We start from the raw sequence: 18,415 nt of genomic DNA, 5'->3' as shown, positions 1-18,415 counted from the left end.
TTAAAAGTCAACAAAGAAACATAAGTGATTTTGTGAAGAAAGTGTATTTTGCTTATTTCAAATTGAAACTTGGGGATCAAGACAAACCTTGGGCTCCTCACAAGGTGTGTAGAGGGTGCGAGGAAGATCTTCATTTGTGGTTTAAGGGTAAGAAAAACTCATTTCGTTTTGGAATTCCTCTGATGTGGCATGAGGAACAAAACCACACGACTGGTTGTTATTTCTGTTCGGTAGATATGAAAGGCTTTCATACAAAAAATAAAAGGAAATATCTTAGCCAAACCTTAATTCAGCTATTCGTCCAGTGCCTCATAGCTCTTAAATACCAGTTCCCCTCCCACCTTCCAGTTTGGATGATATACAGAGTGATTCGGAGGACGGAACTATATTACCACCCCAGGATGAATCCAGCTCAGATTTTTCTGTTAATGAGGGACCCCAACCTTTTTCTCAGAGTGAGCTCAATGACTTAATTAGAGATTTAGGCCTTTCCAAAGATGCAGCCGAATTGCTAGGGTCAAGACTAAAAAATAAAAACTTGCTGTCACCTGGAACATCATTCTCATGGTACAGGCACCGAGAGAAGGAATTCACTCAGTTTTTCTCCAAAGAGGGAAATGGGAGAAAAAGAAAAAGAAGCATGGGACTCCTTCAAAGACATAGTAGTGCACAAGTTTTTGGGGAACACTAAAGACCCTCTCTACAAAACCAATGTACAACGCATGTTGGCTGCATATAAAGCTCAAGGCTGCAAGATGAGCTTAAAAGTTAATTTCTTACACGCCCATGTCGACTACTTTCCCGAAAACTTGGGAGGCTATAGTGAAGAGCAGGGTGAACGATTTCACCAGGATGTCCATGATATCGAAAGATGCTACCAAGGAAGATGGAATGCGAATATGCTAGCTGACTGCTGCTGGATGATCAAGCGGGAAACGGAAAATGGAAAGCGAAAGCGTGTTCGGAGAAGCATCAAAGAGAAGAAGAAAAGGTTTCACAGGCAAAAAGACTGAACACAGAATGTTAAATATATCGTGAAGGAATATTTTGTTTAATTATGAGAAATAATATGTTTAGTTCAATGTAATAAAATTAGTGTTTTTTTTTCATTGCTGTTATGATTTTTATTGTAAACCCCTATTATTTTCCAAAAAATCGTACATGATAGGGGGAAATTGAGGTCATTTTTGGATTCAGCTTCCTAGAAAACATAAAGGTTACCAAAAATATTCCATGCAGCTGAAAAAAAAATATATTTTTGCAGACCTGTGTAATCTGTGAATAGTAAAATTTTGAAATATGTTCCTTCTCTTGTTTTAATTCCTGATTACTTTAGTCTTTTCTTTCCCTCAGGAGGTCATCAGGATAAATGTTAAATGGAGGGAAGGCCACAACCTTAATTTATTATGATTTCCTTTATGGGTAAGATTACAGCATATATTTTATACCTACTGAAGGAGTGAAGACATTAAGAAAGAGACAATCCTCACTGCCTATAACAGCTGTTTTGTTCAGAGGATCTGGCTGAGGGCATGGAGGACCTGCTCTAGTTGCATTGACATCACCTGCCAGTTGCAGTTTTTTTGGTCGCTGTAATCAGAATAAACCAAACCTTAACAACAGAAACAAAAAAAAATCCTTTGGTACATGTGATAAACACTACCAGAAAGTGGAATAATGAGATGGAATGTTCAGATTATGACCTTCTGGGTTGTGACACAAGGTAAATAACAATGGTTTGAAGGAATATGCTGCCTCCATCTTCAGGAGCAAAGACTAGCTGGTGTCACAATCCAGAAGACCACAGTGGGAACAATCACTGCAGTGAAAACTTCAACACTTTTAACAGTCGGGCTGAATTTGTAAGTTATTTATTTTAAGTCAGCATGTCAGCCAAATTTATATTACAGACATAAATATATGCATTATGGTATCAGGTCCACTGTGAAAAGTTGATACACCACCTCCTGACTGCAACATTTTGTCTCATTATTTGTCATGACTTCCTAGCCTCTTATGAGCACTTTCTATGGCAGAAATCAACGGCAGTCATAAGATAACAAGTCAAGACTAAATTCAGATAAGTGCATGTTGTTCCCTGCACTGCTTCTAGTGATTAGATGCCAGGTCATGTAGTATGTCATCTGAATGAAAAGAAGAGAAAATGATATTCTAATTATAACGAGTATTAGTTCTGACAAAAGTTCCTCCAAATTTTTCTGTTACCCTTTTATTATTTATCACTTATCACATTCTAAAACAGTCCTTGTTATGTGAAATTTGTCCCATTTCATGATTAAATAATACAGTACATGAGTTACAGAAAGGAGTAATACAAGTAATTCAATAATGGAAACTGTTCTTTGCAATTTTGTATACATTATGTTCATATATTGTACATACACATCTATGGATTATTAAAGATTCAGATTTCTTGTTGTACAAGTAATTATAATCCATACAATACATGGCCAAGCTAGGACAGCTCAGTCAATATACCAGGTGGCTACAGGCTGGACGAATGAGGGATCAGAGTGCGAGTCCCAGTAGGATCAAGAATTTTCTCTTCTCCAAATTGTCCAGACTGGGTCTGGGGTCCAACCAACCTCCTATCCAATGGGTACCGGGGGCTCTTTCCCCAGGGCTAAAGTGGCAAGGTGTGAAGCTGACCACTCACCTCCAGCTAGTGCTGAGGTCAAGATAATGTGGATCTATACAAACTCGCCCATACACCTCCATGGTGCAGTGCTTAATTCATTGAGCACAGGGATAACTTTACCTTTATTTACAATACACTGCAATCAGAAAGTATTTACCCTTAATATTCACTGAACATTCACTATATTTTACTAAAGCTGTAGATTTCTATTCATATTTTATGCCAAATACCAGCTTTCTTGTATAATCAGCCATTTTGAGAATATCCATAGAAAAAATATGAGCTGTATATAAAGCAGGGCTTATACTGGACCAATACAAACCAAAATTGAATTTTTCCCACAAATTTAGTGTAGGCCTTCAGTATCAAAAGTCAGTGAAACGTGTAAGGTATTTTCAGAGATAAAACATGCATATACATTAATCTCAGTATTTAACATCTTTCTATATCTAATTTTCAAATGAATTAATTTACCACAATAAAGCCTACATGAGGGCAGTTTGGTAACCAGATACATCACAACTCATATGATTTTGAATACCCAGGCATTCTGTAGCCAATAGTAAAGTAACTTCTAGAGCACTATATAGCTGACACTGCCTTCCAGCACTGATATTCAAAATATTATAAATGAGTGACAGTGATCCAAGTTTCTGCATAGCCTGTGAATATATTGCCATGTGACTCTGACTCTAGATGGGCTTTGGATTGGTAATCAAATTTACTAAACTCCTAACTACAAGTAAGGGTTATGCTCTCACTGTTCTACACACTTCACACATCACATTATGTCTTCTCAGTCTGTTTCAGTCTTTATTAGCTGTTGTTTGCTAGCGGCTTTCAAAGATGGATGTTCCCCTTCCTCTGGGTTCCTGTACTATCCCCAGCCACAGTTACCAGCTTCTAGCAGCAACAGCTCACAACAGCTAAACCCCAGCATTATCTAACTCACTCACTCACTCACCAACAAACTGACTGACTGACTACTAACTTGTCCTACTTATAACATCTTGACATGGATTGCAGGAAACACAATTCCTCTGTTCCACTGTTGCTTATTTCATGGATGTTGCCTAGCAACGGGTCTACATGTCACACTGCCCTTTCCTTAAGGCTATTTTTACCAAACAGCTTACAGGCATACCGCCATTTCTTCTTATCCGAGGGCTGTGTTTGTGATGTCCGTGATTGGCATCATCTTCCTTCCCCATGCCTCGGTTCTAATGGTAATTACTTTCCAACTGCTCCCCCCTTAAGTCTGCTCATCCAGAGCAGTTCCCTGATAGGGTGCGAGCCAGTCCAAGTGTACCACCATCATCTTTGTACCTTTCCAAAGGCTATGTTTTGATGTTTCTTCTTTTGCTTAGGAGGGTATTGACCACCCCTCCACAATGACCAGTCACTCACTTCCCATAGCCCAGTCGAAATCCCGACTATTTGCTTCTCGGTCTCCAGCTCTACAGCTTTCCTGAAGATCCTGCCAAATATCCTCTCCTTCCTCAAGATCGTTTTGCCACTTGGCCCTTTACTCCATTGTTGCACTTCGGGCCCTTCTATCATCTTTCCTTGATCGTCTGTCTTTATGACTGTGGGCCTTAACCAATGCAAGCACGGCACAGCGGGTAAACTGTCCGCTAGAAGCAACCAACTTCTGCCAGGGCCCACCGTTGCCCTGGTCCATTTCTATGACCATCAGCGGCGCCTCAGGGCCAGATGCCCGTCCCCATATTGGTCTTCCTGCACTCCGTTAGCCTCCACTGCGGCCTTTTCGTTATGGGCATCCCAGCGCTCCGCAATGGTCTCTACCTCTTCTGGATTTTCCTCCTTCTTCAGACAGGTCCCCGCCCCTTCTCGACAGGTCTTCATCTCCTCTCGCTCCACATCTGTCTCTGCCTTCATCTCTCCATGTCTCCATCGCTTTACAGCAGGCCTTATTCCTTTCCCACCAGTCATTCATATTGGCTTCCTGATTATCTTCTATCTTGGCTATCTGTTCCATCATGCCTAGCAGACTTTCAAAATCCACCATAATTATCTGTTATTCAATGATGCATAGTTCACCAAGTCCAGCAATTAACTCAATTCAATCTTTTTGGTTTGCTCAATCCAATCTCACTTGACACCAGTTGTCACGTGACTGTGACTTCAGACAGGGTTTGGATTGGTAATCAGATTAATTGAATGCTCACAGCTCGTGACTACAAGTAAGGATGTTTTTATTGTTGTACACACTCCACAAATGACTATAGGACACAATAGGTCTTGTCAGTCTGCTACACTCTTCACTAGCCGTTGCTTGATAACGGCTTCCAATGGCGGATGTTCTCCGTCCTCTGGGTTCCCAAACTATCTCCGGCCTCAGCTACCAGCTTCTAACAGCAACAGCTCATGACTGAACCCCGGTGGTTACCTACAAGGTGTACTGGTAAATTCCCAGACTAGTTCAAAAAAGAAATGACAACTTAACTTTCTCAATTTTGGCTGCCATCTTCTTCAAAATAGACTCCTTGGGAAAGTATTCAGCGAGCCCATCCCCCCCCCTCGCTTCAAAAGCACTGTGGAAATCATTTTCCTCAATGCTGTCGAATACTGTTTGTTAGACACTGTTTCAAAATGTTGTCCCTTCAGTTTCAATTCGGGAAACAAAGCAAAATCACAAGGGGCTATGTTTGGCAAGTAGGGAGGATGGTGAACGAAAACCATGTCACTGTTAGTCACAAACTCTGTACTGCGTACACAGGTAGACCCCACTAGTGATATGTGTGACACACCAAAACTACCACCGCCACAATAGTGTGCAACGACGGCATTCTGATCATGATATAGTGCTAAAATGGACGTGCATGGAAGTACAGCGAACAAGTATACAGTGCAGTGGTCTCCCAAAAGAAGGAAAATTACCCGATGATGGCCCATGTGGCCGAAACATGTAGAAAATTAGAACAAATATATGACTAAAGACATTTTAGAAAATTGGATTATCACTTTTAATGCATAGAAGCTGCTTTTAATGTCCTATTGACATGTAATGATTTTAACATCAAAAAGTGTTGAAATACATTTTAGTGTGAAACATATTCCTAATGTCTTTTAAACTGTTTCATTATTGGCGGATACTTTGATAATAAGGGATGACTTCAGATTTAACTTCAGGGTGTCTAGAAAGAGAGCATTAGTCACAATATGCAGCTTGAAATCTCATGCTAGTGTAATTAATGTGTAATGCAAAAGGATAAAGAAAATGGACCTTTACTTACTTGTTTACTTTTGGAAGTCAAATGCAGGCCACTTACATGTACATCAGTGTACCTGCTATTTTCCTCAGTTGGAAGTCAGTAATTTCATTTAAAGGATAGATTCATATGTAATCAGTCTTCCTTGTTTTAAAGTAAATGTACATGTTTCAACATACAAATTATTTTATTAGATAAGATCTCAGTTATTTTGGGGTGGGGGGGAGAAAGAGGGGGTTTGCTATGCACATCAGTCTAAAGGCTTATTTTTTCCTCAATAAAGTACCAGTTCCACCAAGACAGACTATATGTGATTTATGCGACACCATAAAACATGATTTGTTACTGTGTAACAGGGCATGTCATTTACATGTCACAGAATTTAAAAGAGGTTCTTTCTCTATTTACAAAGTATGAACCCTATTCAATGGTTTCAGTGTAAGTAAAAATGATATGACATGAATCATACAGTTAATATCTTGCTCTGATTTTCTTCTGGTTTATTATACAGTACTGTGGCTCTGATCATATACGAGACACAACGAAATTATGGCTCACAAGCTGTATGTGGCTCATGCAAAAAATCTCTTTTTAGTCTGCTTCCTTATTTTGAAAAAACAAAAGTAGACTTAAAGATCATCTTGCTGTGTGTGTGCCTGTGTTTATGTACTCCCCTTATCATCACTAGGCAATGTTCAATAAATGTGTTCCTGCAGCAATAAATACACAGAGCCCATGTTGTATCAAATACTCAATACGTAGTGAAAGGAAAATAGACAATCAGTTCTCACCAAAACTTCTTGTTTATACATGATTTAAATATAATTAATCTGCTGCATGGAAGGCATATTTCTAAACACCTATGCCAGCCAATCTGCTGTCTGCAGCTCCCACTCATATGCAACTCATGTTCAGCAAATATGGCCACCCCTGCTCTATAACATCAGACATTAAGACTGGTAAATAATGAATTGGAAAGGATTTCAGAGGAAGTGGTCATGGTTTGATCTAGGTTCTACCTCAGAATTTACTTGTCAGGATAGCAAGTATCCCTGCTGAGATTTCTACAGATACAAGTCTAGAGCATTACTGCTACACTAGCCTGCTTGGTCATTTCCCAGTAAAGTAGACAGGGTCCTGCAGTGCTTGTTATAAAACAGGACACATGCAAATGATAATGATAATACAAACTCAGGATGTCCTCGTCCGGATGTATAACAGATAACACAGCCAAGGCAAATAGACTCAAATCATACTGTTATCTTGGGGTAGCTAACTTAGATATTGCAATGAGTGTTCTCACCCTATCAGTTTGGATAAATGAAATGCACTAAATTAATTAAACCATAAGGAAAAACTTTTCATTAAGTGAAGATTCCATTTAAGACTCTTTTGGGGAGTAGTGAATTTGTAGGCTCAAGCAAGGAATATTTTAATACTACAATTATTGACTTGGGTTCATTGAAAATGAACACTAAATAAAGGAAACCCTTAAATCAAGAAACATTAATTTGGGATTCCAGTGTATTTAAGTAACATCATAATTTCCATGATGATGTCCCCTCTGTTGGTCCAACGCTTAAAAAGTCAATTAGAAACCACATGTATTGCAAAAATTCTTCCTCTGTTTTTGTTCAGGTGTGATATTATTTCAAAGGATATTGGTGGGAAAGCCAGAAGGAAAGAGACCACAGGGACGACCAAGGCGTAGGTGGGTGGACAATATTAGAATGGATCTTAAGAGAGATAGGATGGGATGGTATGGATTGGATAGATCTGGCTCAGGATAGGGACCAGTGGAGGGCTCTTGTGAACATGGTAATGAACCTTCGGGTTCCACAAAATGCTGGTAAATTCTTGAGTAGCTGCAGAATTGGCAGCTCCTCAAGAGGGGCTCAGCTCCATGAGTAAGTAAGTGATATTATTTCTACTGCCTCTCTGACAAGTTGGTACATGAAACCTGATGTTTTGGATTGTGGACTGCCTTCATATTAAATTTTCCTACAGATTAATATGAGGAAGGAATGGTGAGTATTAAAACTTAGCAAAGCATGGGACTCCTGCATCAGATTTATAGCTCACCCCAGTGCATACAACAGATCAGACAAACAAACACAAAGGGAATACCAGCCTATAAAGAAGACAAAGTAAGTGACAAACAAGGACAGCTTTAAGTGGCATGGTGACAAGCTATACAGATGGGTGACTGCACAATTCGACTCCACCCTCCTTCCACATAGGACACTGAGAGGTTGAGACATTGATTTGACTTATTTATATATATAATCAGCAACACGTCATCATTCACCATATCAGCCGACTGATGTTCTCTGAATTTTCTTTAACTCAATATTGACATGACTGATTGCTTAAGAAAATTTTAGTACCTTTGCTCAATGTGAAAGCTGTAAAACTTACAAAATTACCAATGGCTGATAATTATGGGTACATTTATATTTCTCTAAGTGGCCTGGATTCCACTCCAAATGTTTCCAAAAGCAAGCAACTACATTTTTATAAAGCTCTACCCTTTCAATTCATTCACATTACATGCAGTTTACATGCATGAAATTTCTTTAATTATGACTACATTCCTGACTTTCAATGTGCCCTGGATTCTACTCTGGGGGCTTCAAACGTGAAAGGCAGTGAAGTCTGAGGTTGAAATTATTTATTTTATGTTAAAGTTCATAATCTGTTTAACTGACCTCGGTCAATCGACCATACCTTGTATATTTGCCATTGGATGTAGCTATAGCCTACATGATGCTAGAACACACTATTGCTCATATATCACCAGCATTTTAGACATTTTTCCTACTATACAGACTGAAACCACCAAAATGGTCATATCTGCTAACTAGCTGAGCCCCAGTGTTTTTATGGGTATTAATCAGGAAACATGGGCAGTAATAAATAGGCAGCAATATTATGATTAGTGAGCCAGCATAAATTCCTTTAGTTTAGCACTAAATATTATCTAACACAAGGTCAACCAAATAACTAAAATTACATCATGGTCCTATAGTCACAAGATATCTTTAAGAATGAGGATTATTTTCAAAGGCTTCAAAATAATTCAAAATTAAGCAGTTTTACAGTTCCAAAATCCTTCAAAAACAGAATTAGACAGTTTCATAACAGCTTTCTAATAACGAAATTCCTCTCAGCTAATACCAAGAGTCTATAATGAATTCAAATCCTGGTGAATGATTTCAATCATGTGTTTCTAAATTAATGAAGTTACATTAACATATGTCCACACAACACTTGGGTCCACCTTGCTTTTATGGCATGGCTAGCATTACAAAATATATACAGCATGGACTAGCATACTGGCATATAAACTTAAGCAAAAATTGTTATCTCAATCCTGTTAGAACAGACATGATTCTGAACCAGAACTAAGTAATTTTAATCTCTGTCCAGTCTTATGGGATCTGATAATACATTTTCAGGAGAGCAGTGCTTGCTTTGCTTCATGCTGGTTTCATGCTAGGCTTATTCTACGACCCTGAAGCTGACGTGTTCCTCAGAAACATTGACTTTCAACAGACTATACAACATTATATTCAAGATGACAGAAATCTTCATAACCACTATTGTGAGAACCACATATCTGGAATACTTTTCCTTAAATACTACCCTACTGAAATACCTACTCTCTGCCTATTTCATTTGTCACTAGCATAGTCCTTCAGCTGAGTTTTTCCCTTTTAAATTATAAATGAGGGATTCTCATGTTTTACTTACATCAGAAGCTGCAGGCGGGAACATTTTAATTATACTGCACTGTACAGAGTGAACAGTAATACATACAGAAATGACAGACACATATGATGTTGGCACCACCTGTTACAGGAACTCTGAATGAAAGTTTCAACTTCCATGTTTCAGATACTAGACAACAATAAATTCTTAAACAGGTTCACATTCTCAGATAAAGTATCATTCTGCTGTATAGAAACATTAGTCCAAAAGTGAATGTCTGTGGACTGTTACACACAGCCCTTCCTCCTTTGCTGACAGGACTGTAACACCCACCAATTATCTTGATATGCTTGGCACTCTGTAACTGCAACCTGAACTCTAGTGTCCAAAATAAAAAATTTAGAGAAAACTGCTATCATTACTGAACCTGCTGATTTTGGAAATGTTGCGATGCATGTAGGCAGTCATCAAATGTTGTTTAGACATTTCATGCCTGCTGAGTATGTTTAAAAACAGCCAATAAAATTTCCAAGTTCTTTTCTTAGATGCTGCAAACCCTGTATATCTCATCTGTCTTTTTATTTTACATTAAATTTGTAAAGATAATCTGTGTTCATTCTGTAATATATTAGGAGCAGAGGGATAATTAGGAATTTTCTGACCTGGAATCTAAACCTTCCTACAGGTGGTTCAGCATATCTGATTCCCCAGAAATTGTAATATCCATCACGTCCATCTCTGGTGCCATAAACTTTTGCAGTATGATCATGCAAAAACACAAACACAACAGGATCATCTTCAGGTGCAACAGCTGCTGGCCTGCCACCAACAATTCGTTTCACTCGCTTATTTGCAACAGTCCTTGGTATAAGCAACGCAATAAGTATTATTGCAAGAAGCTGCAAACAGGCCATCTTCAGCACTGGAATGATTACACCACATTGATAAGTGATGCTAGTTCAGTCAGCACTCAACAGAGTAGCCAGCTCTTGGTTCACCAGCACCGAAATAGCATTCATGATAAAGATGAGGTGTTGCCACTACAAATGGAACACACATAATGACAAAACCACACTGAAACTCAATGTAAATAAAAATTGCCCAATATGAAAGCTAATACATTAAGTTCTTCCTTGTACTTCATTCAGAATACCAATAAAAAAAATATACACACAAAAATGTGTCCTAAGCTGACCTGGGCATAAGTGGGAGGATAATATTAAAATGGATCTCAAAGAAACAGTATGATGGAGCAGTTGATTCAGTTCACTCATGGTAGGATCCAGAGTGAGGTTCACAGTAATGAACCTTCAATTTACATTAATGACAAAGAATTTAAAATAACAATCTTTCATGACCTGTACTCCATGCAATGAATATGACAACATTCAGATTATATGTTAGGCACTAATACATAAAGGCAGCCAGAATAAATGTAACCCCTGACTCATTACTGTGCAATTATCCTTGTATAGATTTACCATCATAAACTCCAAGGAGAGGAACCCTTCTTCAAGAGCCATCAGTTGTTCAAGTGGCTCAGGCACTTCCTTGGTTAAACAGGGTTGATAAGATAGGTAAAGTAGTGTGGAAAGTAACAAATACCAAATATAACAAACCACACATGCATCTTCTCACTCCACCATGCAGCAGCAATGGAGCAAGGCAGTCCATGGTAACTTCACACAAGTGTTCCGACAAATAAAGTACCTCTTCTTTGCTTACTGTTACAGCACTGTTATTTTTGGTAAATGAAACTACAATCATAAGGACTGGTGCAATTAAAATAACACAACATCAAATTACTGTATTCTCAAATATATTAACCAAACCAATGATACATATTCAAGTACACAATACATGATCTGTCAATCTAATCATCTCCCTTCTTGGTATCAGTTTTTCCACCACGAATTCTGCCAGTTCTTCTTGCAGCAATAAGACCAACCTTACGACCAGCACTGGTTCCTCTCTTAACAGTGGAGGCTTTGCCAATGTGCTGATGGTTACCACCACCATGAGGATGTTCCACAGGGTTCATAGCCACACCTCGTACTTTAGGCCAGCAATTGCGCTTAGCCTTGTATTTATGGTATGCACGTCCAGCTTTCAGAATTGGCTTATCAATTCTTCCGCCACCAGCAACAATACCTTAAAAACACAAATGTGACAACTGGAGACAATCCCAGTTCCTATTTTCACAGGAAATATTATATGATAATTAAAAGCAGTCATCACAACAGCATCCTGATATGAGGGAGAGTCAGTAAATAGGTCACAAACTGATATAAAACATATAACGTGATTACCAACCTGGGAAAAATATTTGTTTCCTGACATATCCTCCTCCACCATCAATACAAGTACACTTGTGTCATCACTTTACCAGTGAACTGAAACCTGAAGCATAAAATATTGTTGACTGTTGTCTCAGTCAATTCCGCACCTGGTTGGGCATCATCTGCAACTTTCGAATGTTCTAGAAAGAACTTCTCGACCCAGATGCAAACCAATTTACGTGACAAACGCTTCCCACCATAAAAAGGAAACATTTCTTAAGAATATCCTTTTGCTACCTGTTACCTAGCAATACACATAGAAAACCTATTATGTCCATTACAGCTGTTTTATTTCCATTTGTGACCTATTTACTGACTCTCCTTCATAAAGCAGTTTATGTTACAGAATGTATTATTATTATTGGAGGGGGTGGGTTTCCCCATGCACCGCGACCAGTTGTTGATCTATTGTACATCCCCCTTTGATATTCTACCAGTCGCCATACCCTACTGGTACTGGTGTGTGCTATTAGCCCCATTCAGCCAACGAGGTCGGCCTTCGGTACCTAATACTTCCATCTACGAGGCATTGGTAACTACTTGGGCAGGAAACTTTTTGCCTAATTTAGCTCAGAGGTCTCCTAGAGACATGAGGATCTTTTATGGGCCGTAAATCTACGATACGGAACCCATGGCTTGAAGTCCCTCCCGGAGGACTTGTTCCCTGAATTTTTCCACCCTTAAAAATTCCATGACCTCTGCCAGGTTTGAACCCGCGTACCTTGAGTCATGAGGAGGGAACGTTACCCCTAGACTACAGAGGCCGCTTTACAGAATGTAACACAAATTTCTAGTTTCCTTCCACAACAATCTTTACATCCCAATCCATACAGACTATCCACCATAGCTTCTGCCTTCCACTCCCTCCCATACCTGCTGGTATTACCATGAATATGACCAGTGCATTTCTATTAACTTCAATAAATTTAGAGATTCCAGGTCCCTTCTATAGATTACACAGGGTGTACCATTCAAAACAGACAGATATTCCAATTTGCTACAGCAATCAGGCTCATGTTCCTTCAAAGCTGCAGAGCACACCAGCTGACAAAAGTGTCTGATTTCAGTATGATAAGAGATAGTCCCCACTCCAACAAAACTGAGTTTGTGATGTCAACAACACAGTTAAAAATTAAACTATGGAACAAATGTACCCATTTATTACTGGCTTTTCAGTCCCCAGATATGCCACTGTCCCGTTTGTATGCTATATTACACCTGTATTACTGTTTGTACACCAATCCTTCCAGACATAACGAAAGCATTACTTACCAACCATAGCTCTGTTGTTTGAGGGCATCACCTTTTTTGCCCCAGATGGCAACTTGACACGAGTCTTCTTTGTATCAGGGTTATGAGCAATCACAGTAGCATAATTACCAGAGGCACGAGCCAGTCGGCCACGGTCACCTGTCTTCTCCTCAAGGTTGCATACAATAGTGCCTTCTGGCATACTGCCAACAGGCATTACATTTCCAATCTGAAGATTTGCTTTAAAGGACAATAAAACAATATTGTAATGTGCTTATTAAAAATGCCATAGCTTGATTTATTCAGTGTGGTGGTGGCAGTGGCAATGACAGCAGAAGCAACGAGGAGGAAGAGAAGTAATGCGTATGAATCCAGTGCACAAAATCATATTCCAAATTTCACTCTACCGATGTATTATCAATTTACATTATCTAAACAGGCCATTAAGAACATAAGATTTGTAGGTATTGAGGTCTCCGTAATAGGAATGTGGGCTTTCCAATTTTCTAGATTTGAAGACCAAATGGTGATGATTACTTATACACTGATATGCTGCACCACAGCTCAAGTGGTTAGTCACTGGCTTCCCACCGTGGCAGCCCAGGTTTGATCCCGGGTCTGGTCAAGTGATGCTGGGGCGGGTCTTCTCCAAGTACTTCGGTTTCCCCTGCCAATCTTCATTCCACCAAATTCTCCATCATCATAATCACCCAGGGCAAGTACAATAGGCCAATTAGTGGCCGCTGGGCTGAGTGGATCCAGTTAAACTGAGTATGCAGTATACACTGAGAAGTTTAAAGAGCTTTAGAACGAATAAAGTTAAATTACCTCAAAAACATTCTCAATTTACTTAAAATGTACAAAAAGAAAAATCTAAAATGCTGCCAAAAAGATACAAACCTAAAATAAATTGTCTCATTATTTTCCCAACAGGATGATAAACCAATATAATTTCTTTACCTTTCTTTCCACAGTACACAAACTGGCCTGTGTACATCCCTTCAGGTGCAATAAACAGCTCCTTGCGTGTCTTGAAACGGTATGGGTCACGAAAATGAACCAGAGCTAATGGAGCACCGCGTCCAGGGTCATGGATAATGTCCTGTCAATTGATATGCAACATATCTCATTAAATATAAAACTGGTATGTGTAGTACAAGTAAATTTAGTACTTTCAAGGCCAAAAGAGTTCGCATGAGTCCATAAAGTAGATGTATAACATGTTCTAACAGAACAATTAATGCTTTAATATAACCAGTAATATTTCCTTAATTTACTGTTAAGTAGCTAAGCTAACTGGGTCTGTGGGTTCTGCGAACTTTCTTTTGAGGTGCTATTTGTTTCTGTTCCAGAAAACTTACCTGAAATACCTTCAACATTAGTTTTAATTATAAAATGTGTCGTTCAAGGGTATCTTACCAATATGGCTTGTGTTTCAAATCAAGAACAAGGTACCAAGATCTGTTGACAATTTTAAAAGTGATCATAGTGTTTCTTCTAATAATTCTGAACGCATAATTTTAGTTCTTGCGAAAGATTATCCTCAGTTTAGCAACAGTGTTTTGGGCAATGAGGAACAAAATCAACCATGCCCAGAGATTACTTGACACCTCTTACAGACAATTACTTTCTGGCAAAAATACCTTTCTCTTGTAGGAGTGGGCCACAGGTGAATGAATGAAAAGTGTTCAGGAAGGCTTCTCGTGCTTTTCATTCCTAAATATTTTGTTGACTTTATTTTGTGAGACAAAGAGTTATAGTGAACTGCACATACAAAGTAATGTTTAGAATCTGAGGTCTAAGCAGGGCATGGGGGCCATTTATTGTGGTGGGCATTACAGAGAAACCCCAGACAATATTATTTTGCATTTCTGGAGACTCCAATATTTGGTACAATGACAGACTGGAACATGCAATGATTTTATACTTTACTGACAATACCACAGAAGGCACTTATACAAGTTAATCTTCAAAAACCATCTCATACAGAGTGCCTCAAACATAAGAGATCAACATCTATATCATATTCAACTACATTACTGAGGAGATTAGGAGTGAATGTTGCAGGGAGTCTTTAAGACTTGACAGAAAGCATTTTCCAGTCTGCATAAATACTGATAGCTACGGAGGGTGAAACTGTAACCAGGATAGCATCAGTGCAGCAATTATGAAATGGAAGAACAAGATGTTACCTTGATCCCCATGTTTCACAATGCAAGCCTGAAAGAGACATTAGAGGTATAGTTCCTGTCAGACCCAAGTGTCTCTGAGGTTATAATATGGAAAAAGGGTGAATAAGAAGTATCAGAAATGCAGTAGCATAGTTGGTTGAGGCACTAAGCTACAAGCCGGAAGGTCGTGGGATCAAATCCCGATGAGGTGGATTTTTTTCAATTTACCTAATCCTTCCAGCCGCACTATGGCCCTGGGGTCAAGCCTCTTTTAACAGAAATGAGTACCAGGAATATTCCTGGGGGTAAAGGGCGGCTGGCGCATAGAACTGACAAACCTTACCACCGTCTATGAGCCAACTGTCTAGAAAATGTGGGACCCTCAACATCTCACAACCCTATGGGCCTCCATGGCCTGTTTCAGGGATACCTTTACTTTTACTTTACTTTACAGGCCAACCACAATGAATATTTCTGAAAAGCTTATTGTAACAGTTAATTTCTTAAATCTGAGCTGTAGGAAAGAATTTTCAAGATTTCCTTGACTCAGATGGTTTATGGACTAACAATCAAATGGCTTTCTTGGAGGGTGGGCAGTGTCAGAACACAATGGTTGATGTTTCTTTCTGGATACCACTCTTTATGAGCAAAATACCTGTTTTAATGACATTTTTTCTGTAAATCTTCTACAGTTTACTGGGTAAAGACAATTCCAAATCCCAAAAAATTTACGAACATGCTGTTACATTTCTGTCATGAAATTCTGAACTCAGAACATGTACAGTTCAATACAGTATCTTACCACAACTGGACACAGTAATGTTAGGTCTGACTGGCCAAAGAAACAAATGATCAATAATTCTCATTATCGTGGCAACAGTCTTGAAGGACTCTGCTTACTCTACATGTGACTCGATGCTGACACAGCTAAATGACCGTGCACACATAATGCTGGTGTGTTGGATAAGGTACTCTGTGTGCGGCTTACCAAAGAGCAACATGAGGTAATGGCCTTTTTCTCACGTACAGGCAATGACATAACTCCAGTAATAATGGAAGTGGAAAGTATGCAAGCAAATACTAAATACTTGCACATTTTAAATGTACAAAATATCCAAACAAGAAGTTACTTTTACTTACAACTGGATTTATTTCATTTATAACTCTCATTCCCATGGATCTATAATTTTCATAGCTTCAAAAATCACTTTATTATACCAATTTTGTGGAATCACAATGATTAACATGTCACATGAATGTGTTACATAGGATAAAGTTACACACATAAAAATGCTTCCTTTGAACTAAGCAAACATGCAAAGGGAAAATATTCATTCATTTCCTTTATTTTCCATATATCCTTACAGGTAACAAACCTAGGATCTGGAAATGGTCCCTTTCAAAATAGATATATCAAGATACATATACAAAATTATACAAGTCACATAATCAAAATCACTTACATTAATCGATTAACATAGACAATAATATAAAGTAAAAAAAATTAGTAAGATTATAATTAATGAAAATAATTTAAAAATAACTCAGTATAAAACTTGAATTAATACAATTTTATTCAAATTACCTATATTAACTGAATTAAGTGCATCACAAAATTACACACTTATGACCAATTATGTTGATAATATTCATTCATGGAATAAAAAGAATGATATAAGAACTTCTTCAATGCAGATTTAAAGCTTCTCTCATCAGTAGCCAACATTTTTATTGTTTGAGGAAGATGATTAAAAACTTTGATACCTGATATGTACACACCTTTATTGTGTTAGGCTAACTGCAGGTAAATATAAATTATTGAGGGCTCTAGTTTTATATTTGTGAATCTCATTGCTAAAATTAAATGAATGTTTATTATTAATTGTGTATAAAAGTAATGAATATATGTACTGAGAGTAGAATGTCATTATTTCCAAATTCTTAAAAATGTCCCTACAAGACTCTCTTGGCCTAGAATTTGTTATAATTCTAATAACTCTCTTTTGCAATATAAAAACCTTGTTAACACAAGAAGAGCCACCCCAAAAAATTATACCATAACTTATGATAGAATGTATATGAGCAAATTAAATTAAATCAAACAACCATGACCCAATGTGACAAAAAAAACTACCTCAGAAAGTAGGAATGGGGGAGCCAAACCTCATTCTGTATCACAATTCACAGACAGGTGAGTTTAGGGACATTAGGACGATCTAGGTGTTCTAACCTATTTCAAGATTCCTAGGAGTCTGCTAAAAAAATTAAGACAGGAGTCTTGGGAGTATAATGCCAACAACTAAATCAGGGAGGATAAGCTTCACCTTACCATCTTCAGAAGTGGGTAATAACTGTTTATGAATGCAACTGAACGTTTCAACTTCGGCACAGTCCACTAACCTCCAGGAATTCTAAATTTATTCAGACAACACTTCAAGCTGGTTTTAGGGGATCACATTAATCTATTTGAAACCAAGTAACATTGCAGTAGAACAAATCTGTCATACAAAACATTTCAGTAATAAATCTAATATCAAGATTGTACTTACTTTCACTACTCCCTTGATGTAACCGTGTCTTTCTGCGAAGTCAAGTGCACGAAGACGAGGTGCCCCCTTTCGGTGCTTTGTATGCGATCGGAACACACTTCCAGCACCCTTCCTTTGTGCTCGAATAACACGCCCCATTTTGGTTCTAAACAGCAAATATGCGATAGATACACATCTGCACAATCAATATGGGAAATACATAAACATGCATCTGCTAAAATATAGTTTTCAAACCCATCCGTCTTACAGTAACTGTGATACAAAATATATTGCGCCACAAACTACACTATATTTACGTTAAACTTTCCTTACATGATCGCAAGATACAATATCGATAAATGTAGATTAGTTCAAGGCTTTACAACAACACAGCAGACATACAGCACCAAAACGATTCACATGGCTTCACATAACCACGGAATACAGCTCAATACCAATCGACACCAATGCCACTGAATTTGAAGTAATCGATTTCAATAATCGATATATCACTATTTTAAAC

At 38.3% G+C, this 18,415-nt stretch overlaps 2 protein-coding genes across 3 annotated transcripts in view; both read right to left on the bottom strand.

The window, feature by feature from the left end:
• LOC111867614 (acylcarnitine hydrolase) overlaps positions 1–10,566 on the bottom strand; it is a 38,598-nt gene extending 28,032 nt beyond the window's left edge. For both annotated transcript variants that reach the window (XM_023857651.2, XM_023857736.2), the window contains exons 1-2: positions 10,266–10,566; positions 1,453–1,590 (exon numbers count right to left, since the gene is read on the bottom strand). In XM_023857651.2, the coding sequence (XP_023713419.1) occupies positions 1,453–1,590; positions 10,266–10,517 (390 nt within the window). In that variant the 5' untranslated portion in view covers positions 10,518–10,566. The remainder of the gene's footprint in view (positions 1–1,452; positions 1,591–10,265) is intronic.
• An 834-nt stretch (positions 10,567–11,400) lies between these two features.
• LOC111867728 (60S ribosomal protein L8) lies at positions 11,401–18,058 on the bottom strand (the record flags this gene model as incomplete). The annotated part of the gene is given in 4 exon segments (XM_033753130.1): positions 11,401–11,754; positions 13,215–13,433; positions 14,154–14,295; positions 17,914–18,058. Coding segments are annotated over 4 exon segments (784 nt in total), but the record flags the coding sequence as incomplete, so codon positions are not given.
• Between the last annotated feature and the right edge of the window lie 357 nt (positions 18,059–18,415).

The sequence above is a fragment of the Cryptotermes secundus genome, unplaced genomic scaffold (assembly GCF_002891405.2).
Source record: "Cryptotermes secundus unplaced genomic scaffold, Csec_1.0 scaffold24, whole genome shotgun sequence".
NCBI classification, from domain to species: Eukaryota; Metazoa; Arthropoda; class Insecta; order Blattodea; family Kalotermitidae; genus Cryptotermes; species Cryptotermes secundus.
This window is presented reverse-complemented; position numbering and strand designations above follow the sequence as displayed.